Source organism: Engraulis encrasicolus, chromosome 4, assembly GCF_034702125.1.
Source record: "Engraulis encrasicolus isolate BLACKSEA-1 chromosome 4, IST_EnEncr_1.0, whole genome shotgun sequence".
NCBI classification, from domain to species: Eukaryota; Metazoa; Chordata; class Actinopteri; order Clupeiformes; family Engraulidae; genus Engraulis; species Engraulis encrasicolus.
The window spans coordinates 32,289,809-32,297,308 of record NC_085860.1 but is presented as its reverse complement, the minus strand read 5'-3'; the positions used below and the strand labels follow the sequence as shown (position 1 = coordinate 32,297,308).

At 46.5% G+C, this 7,500-nt stretch overlaps 1 protein-coding gene across 2 annotated transcripts in view; it reads left to right on the top strand.

Moving 5' to 3' along the window:
• srgap1a (SLIT-ROBO Rho GTPase activating protein 1a) overlaps positions 1-7,500 on the top strand; it is a 149,046-nt gene that overhangs the window by 127,904 nt on the left and 13,642 nt on the right. For both annotated transcript variants that reach the window (XM_063197219.1, XM_063197218.1), the window contains exons 17-18: positions 582-806; positions 4,047-4,126. In XM_063197219.1, coding sequence (XP_063053289.1) covers positions 582-806; positions 4,047-4,126 — 305 coding nt within the window. The remainder of the gene's footprint in view (positions 1-581; positions 807-4,046; positions 4,127-7,500) is intronic.

Sequence of the window (7,500 nt, the reverse complement as noted above, 5' to 3'; positions counted from 1 at the left end):
GGCTAGATGTGTTGGATAATATGAGAATCCCAGTTATTGAATTCCAAGCCTCTTAACAGACTGCCGGGAGGCGAGTGGAGAGACAAAACTCATTTGCCATAATCACTCCCATTCATCTAGCAGTGCACTAACAGGGGGAACATGGGGAAATAAGCGGAGAAGAGGATAGAAAGAGAGAGAGAAAAGAGAGAAGAAGAGTTAGAGAGAGAAGAGAGGGGGGGAAAAGTAGGCTGTGATTATGTAATGATGTAAAATGAACTTTTGCGTTTATATGATTTATTCATGATTTCCTGAACTACATTGAGAGTGCGAGATGTAAACATGATGGGCCCCCTATAAGCTGGTCATCTGCTTCGCGCCTGATGTGTGAATGATGATGGAAAACTTTGATATCTCTCTCCTTCACACTCTCTTTCTCTCTCCTTCATGCTCTCTCTCTCTCTCTCTCTCTCTCTCTCTCTCTCTCTCTCTCTCTCTCTCTCTCTCTCTCTCTCTCTCTCTCTCTCTCTCTCTCTCTCTCTCTCTCTCTCTCTCTCTCTCTCTCTCTCTCTCTCTCTCTCTCTCTCTCTCTCTCTCTCCAGTCTCTCCCAGTATAGCGATGAGAACATGATGGACCCCTATAACCTGGCCATCTGCTTCGGCCCCACCCTGATGCCCACCCCCGACCTGCTCGACCAGGTGTCCTGCCAGGCGCACGTCAACGAGGTCATCAAGACCATCATCATCCACCACGAGACCATCTTCCCCGACGCCAAGGAGCTGGACGGGCCTGTCTACGAGAAGTGCATGGCCGGCGGAGACTACTGGTGAGACTGCTGAAAACACACACTCACCTTTACACACACACACACACAGACACACACAGACACACACACACACACACACACACACACACACAGTGGTGCAACACAAACATAGACATGCCCACACTCGGTACATATTCAGAAATGCTGGAGGAGACCACTGGTGAGACTGGTGAAAATGCACACTCATGTTTGCATACACACACTGATGCAACACAAACGTACACATGCATATACGGACACACTTGGCACATACTAGAAATGCTGAAGAAGGCTACTGTTGAATGATGGAAAAACATATACTCACACGTACACCCATTTGACACACAGGAGATACAGTATGCATGGCTGGAGGACACTATTGGTGAGACACCCAAATACGTATACATGTACAATAGAGACAAGCACCAAACACACAGTTACTGTTTTCAGGCTGATCAGAATGGTGTCAGTGCCCATGCCCGCAACAGTTACGTTAGGCACTAAAGTGCTTACCTGTGAACCACCTGCATTCATACCGGGCTCTGCACTTTTCCTCACGTGACTGTGTGTTACCCGCATGAACCTGCTGACGTTCACATTGTCGCCATGGTTTGCGGAGAAAAAAACAAGTAATTTCCAGTTGGCATTGCAAACGAACTTTCTGGTTCGCGAATGCTAAGATCTGCAGCGTGAACACGCTGGACGGTTTGCGATTAGGTGCAGGAAAGGGCACCGGCACGGTTCTCAGTCGGCCTGAACTTGCTAGGAGTGAGGGAGAGAGAGAGAGAGAGAGAGAGAGAGAGAGAGAGAGAGAGAGAGAGAGAGAGAGAGAGAGAGAGAGAGAGAGACACACACAGAGACACAGACACACACACAGACAGACAGACAGACAGACAGAGAGAGATTTTCATTGTGCCCCAACATCCCGCCGCTGCATTGCCCCATTATGTGTTGTGAATGGAGGGGTGTTATTTGCCTGTGCCTTGCAGGCCTGTGCTGCATGTACATGTATACACAGCTGTGCTGCTGCTGTCTGCCGCTCCTCATCCAGTTTATTATACTCACTGATGAGGTGGAGCAGAGCAGCGAGCGCAGGCTGACGGCAGCGCTGCGTTCTTTTGGTTAGCGGTTTCAGAGGTGGAGTCTTCTCCATCGCGCCATCGCTGTCTCTCATCATCGCTCCTTCTTCTGTCTGACTTTCTTCTTGTCTTTCTTTCTTCTTGTCTTTCTTTCCCCCTTATTTCTTCGTCCCATTCTCCATTTCCCTCACTTTGTCATTATGTCTTTATCGCTTGTCTTTCTTTCCCACTGTCTTTGTCTCTCTCTCTCCCTGCTGTTCGCTTTACTTGTTTCTCATGTAGACAGACAGGCTTAACTTTATTAGGGTGTCTACTGTAGAACCAATTTGGTCATTATCATTATTAGAGGTGTTGTAGCATGTCCTAGATATGCAGTGGGTGATTGCCCCCTCTGCTCAGACAAGTCGGGGGTGTACTTTGCTGTGACGATTTAGGGTGTGGACTTTATGGCTCCACTTACCAGTATGTTAAAGCACTTGATCATCACCCACCGACAACCAATCAGCTTTAAGGTTGGTGTGTTTTCTCAGCAAGCCATCGTTTCATAGTCACCTTGGGCTGTCAGTATGTCTGCCATGCCAAGCTCACAGACAGAGGTTTCTGGTTTTGCAAATATCTCGCAGGCAGGACGTTTGCAGAGCCAGAATCAATGGACATCTGTATATATTGCCTCTGCAAACTTCTAGACAGAACTGCAGCCAATGAGACCACGGGCTCCTGTGACGTATGCATAGCAATGACTGCAGTAACATGCAGTGAGCACTGTGTTTTCAAACAGAATATTGGCAGTATTTGGTTTGAAACAAGTTCTGGAATATTCCATTTGTAACTGAGGCCAACTAGCAGAGTGTGGCATGGAGCATCAGTTAAAAAAAACCCTCTGTTCCAAAGCCTCAATACAGTGCTGTAGCGTTGGGCTACATGTAAGAGAGTTTTCAGAGAATATAGAATCTTACTATCGCTGCCATTGTGCTGCCAGAACATTCCCGGAATACGAACACATCCAGAATGAATAGTTTATGACTTTTGTGCTAAAAACCAAAAACTGCCAATATTCCGTTTAAAATCTGGAAGTTCCCTGCATGTTAAAGCGTTCAATGTCAAGGAACAAAACCATTTCTCAAAATGTCCTGTATGACAGGACTAAGATGCAGAGCTTTTCTGGTTATTCAGCTATTCAAGAGTCAGAAATGGGTGTCGCTTACATTTGTGTGCACTAGGAAATGCATGCATGCATGCCTGTCATATGCATGTGTATGTATATGCCTTTTAGTGTGAATAGACGAGAGAGGATGTGTTTGAGTATGCATATATGCAGTATCTGTATGTATATGTATGCATGTGTTACAGTTGCTGGCAAGATAATGGGAAAAGGTGACAGCTCCTGTCTGTTTGATGTCACTGCATGTGTGTGTGTCTCGTGTGTCTGTGTATGTGTGCGGCCCACCAATTTAAGCACCTGCATACTGATCGGAACAACAGTGCTAGAGTTCTGCTTCCGTCTCTCTCTCACACACAAATACGTACAAACACACACGCGCATGCACACACACACACACACACGCATACTTCAAAACATCTCTAGTGTCATCCTTTTCTGCCCTATAGTCTCATGGACTGTGTACTGTACTGTGCTGTGCTCTGCTGTTTTCTATGAATGCATGGCAGTAGGACAGCCATAACCGTCAGGGAGTACACCATCATCATATTAGTATTCTCAAATACACACAGACACACACACAGACACACACACAGACACACACACAGACACACACACAGACACACACACAGACACACACACAGACACACACACAGACACACACACAGACACAGACACACACACACACACAGACACACACACAGACACACACACAGACACACACACAGACACACACACAGACACACACACAGACACAGACACACACACAGACACACACACGCATATATTACCTGTCTTCTTTATTAATACATTGTAAATATTTACCTCACATTATGTTAAAATGCAATTTATGATTTAATGCTTCATTGATTCATTGACATTGTACTGTGTGGATTTGGGGGGTTGTTGATGCTGAGTTGCAGCAAGCAAGTATGGAGTGTAAATGTGTGCATTAAAAGTCTCTTGCGTTCATAGTCAGCTGATCTTTAACCTCCCACCTCTGCCTATGTTCCCCTCCCACAGCGAAAGCCCGTACAGCGAGCACGGAGTCCTGGAGGAAGTGGACCAGGAAGGGGGAGCCGAGACGCACACCAGCGAGGACGGTAAGGCTCCACCAATTATATTGAGTCTTGTTGCCAGGTCAAAGCAAAACGCACCAATCAATCATAACAAACATGTGAAGTCTTGGCCATCAACAGGGATGTGTGTGTGCTCTGACTGTCATGCCAATGCATACATCTGGTACGCGAGGCTTGGGTTCAAAGCCAAGCAGGGTAAGTCTCCTTCCGTTCGCTATTTGGTCTTAACCCATTGATGGCGGATTCTGCGTTGCGCAACATTGACCTAACGGCGGAAGCTGCATCACACAACTTTCAGCTCATGAAATTTGAGATTTTTGTTGTTGTTTTGTTAGAGCTGAATGAGCATGTCCTATTACAAGATGAGGGTCTTAGCTTTGAAATACAATTAAGTTTATGTTTTTATGTGCTTCAGAGGCTGAGATACATATTTAGGTTTTCATAGGTTGACGGTACCTTTTCCCAAAAATGGCTCAGGCATTTTCAGGCGTATTCTGCAGGCATTTTGGGCATCAATTGGTTATCAAAGCAGCAATGCTGAGAAGGCTTGTCAACAGACAAGTGAGGGAGGTTGCATGCATTAGAGGAGTTGGCTATAGTGCTTGTAGTATTGATGCATCAATGTAACTTTTTTTTTGTGATGTCAGACAAATTCTATATTGAAGCAAAGCAAGTACAGTACATAGGACAACAACACGGTTTCAGGCAGAGAGACGGTGGGGTTTATATGAATGTCTGTGCCAGCGGATGCAATTGATACCCTCTTCAAATGCATTGAAATGTTAAAGTGATACTGTCCCATTTTTGGAAATAAGCTTAGTTTACACCTCTTCCTTGAGTTAAGTGATTACTTTCAACCGTTCACTGGGTATGGCAGTACAAATTTCACCTCCAAGCTAGCAGTTAACATTGAGTTCTATGAGACCAGCTGGCGGCTAACTGGTCTCATTGGACTCGATGTTAACTGTTAGCTCGGGGATCAACTTTGTACTGCCGTACTCAGAGAACGGTTGACAGTACAGGAGAAAGGTAGAACCCAATCACTTAACTAAAGGAGAGGTGTAATATAAGTTTATTTTCAAAAATGGGACAGAATCACTTTAAGTGTTGAAGATGTCTGACATTACGCGATAAAGGCCGACGATGCCTCTGTAAACTCATAGGGAACAGACACAGGAATGGAGGATAAAAGCCTGTCAAGCAGACAGACAGACAGACAGCAGGCTGGAAGATAGATGGCACAGGGCACACTGCTACCTCCATCTCCATCACCATCACCATCACCATCTCCATTAGCCATCCCCCCATCATGCTGGCCTCAGGTTTCAGTGCTAAGACCGCTGTTTCTTGCTCTTTGACCGCGCGTGTGCGTGCGTGCGTGCGCGCGCGTGTGCGTGTGCGTGTGTGTTTGTGTTGGTGCATCTAATCTGTTGGTATGGTTTTGTGTCTGGCTTTTCCAGACCAGCAAGGGTTAGCTCACGTTACCTCCTTGCTCACTGTGGGTCTTTCTCCTGCAAGTCACACATGTACTGTGCTTAGTGTACACATGCTCAAGTGCTCATACAGTAGATGCATGAATGCGCACGCACACACACACCCACCCCTCTTTGACAGGTACACACATGCAATCACATGGATGTACACACACTACCGCTTGATACACACACACACACTCACAGGCACACACACCCTGGTAGATTAGTTACACCTCCGCACACACACTCAGTTGGGAGTAATGCAGTCATGCGGTATATATCCTGGGTGAAATGACCCTGAAAGGGCAGCAAAGAAGGTCCAGCACTTTGTCTCCTCTTCAGCCTTTAATTCCTCGCTTACACACACACACACACACACACACACACACACACACACACACACACACACACACACACACACACACATACACACACACATTTGGGGTGACTGACTGAGAATTGACGGGGCTCAGACCTTCTTGCATACATTACACAACACCATACTGTGTTATGTGTCTCATTGCTTACTCATGCATTCTGTGTGCGTGTGCATGTGTGTGTGTGTGTGTGTGTGTGTGTGTGTGTGTGTGTGTGTGTGTGTGTGTGTGTGTGTGTGTGTGTGTGTGTGTGTGTGTGTGTGTGTGTGTGTGTGTGTGTGTGTGTGCGTGTGCATGTGTGTGTGTGTGCATGTGTATGTTTGTGGTGCTTTTCTTTGTCTCTCTGTGTGCCTGGATCTGTGTTGCTTGGGGTGACTCAAATGAGGAGTGGGTTAGGATGAGTATGGGCCCTACTGTGGCCTAACGGTAGGGCACTAGGTTGCTACGGAGGCGACCCGGGTTCCATTCTGGCCTGGGTCATTTGCCAGTCCTTGCCCATCTCTCTCCCCACTCGTTTCCTGTCCCTATGTCACTGGCCTATCATAAACAAAGCAAAAAAGCAACAAAACATGTTTTAAAGGATGAGTGTGCATTGGGCGGGTCTCTACTGGGATAGTCATTGATTAAGGACTGTGTATGTTTGTGTGTGTGTGTGTGTGGGGGTAGGGGAACAGCTGAAGCCTGTCTTCTTCTATGCAATAGATGAGAGACCAGTCATATCTCCTGTGGCCAGTGACTTAAGATGGGCCAGTGGAATTTGAGAGGCATTGTGTGGGGGGTGGGGGGGTTACGGGTTATGGCTAACAGGAATTTGAAAGGGCCAGGGGGCACGTCATCAAGACATTACATCATCTCATATCACTTCATGGAAAGACGGTGACTCGTGCCATTTTAGATGTACGCATAGTACACACACACACACACACACACACACACACACACACACACACACACACACACACACACATACACACCCACACACACATACACACCCACACACACACACACACACACACACACACACACACACACACACACACACACACACACACACACACACACACACACACACACACACACACACACACACACACACACACACACACACACAGCAGTTTCACATGTTCCACACAATGAACCATGAACAGCTCAGTGTGACTAGCCTTTCTTTTCAGGCCATACAGATATTTTCTTTTTTCTTTTTTCCCCTTCTTATATTCCTCTTCTATTTATCATCCCTCCTCGTTCTGTTCCTCTGATAAGCTCTCCTCTCGTCTTTCTGCCATCCATCAATAATGTGCCTTCCAGACAGTGTCTACATCAGTTTGCACATCAAAGTCACATTTGTCTCCGTTCTCTGTCCACACACACACACACACACACACACACACACACACACACACACACACACACACACACACACACACACACACACACACACACACACACACATACTCTTGCGCGCATGCACACATTCACACACATACACACATACTCTTGCACGCATACACACACACACACACACACACACACACACACACACACA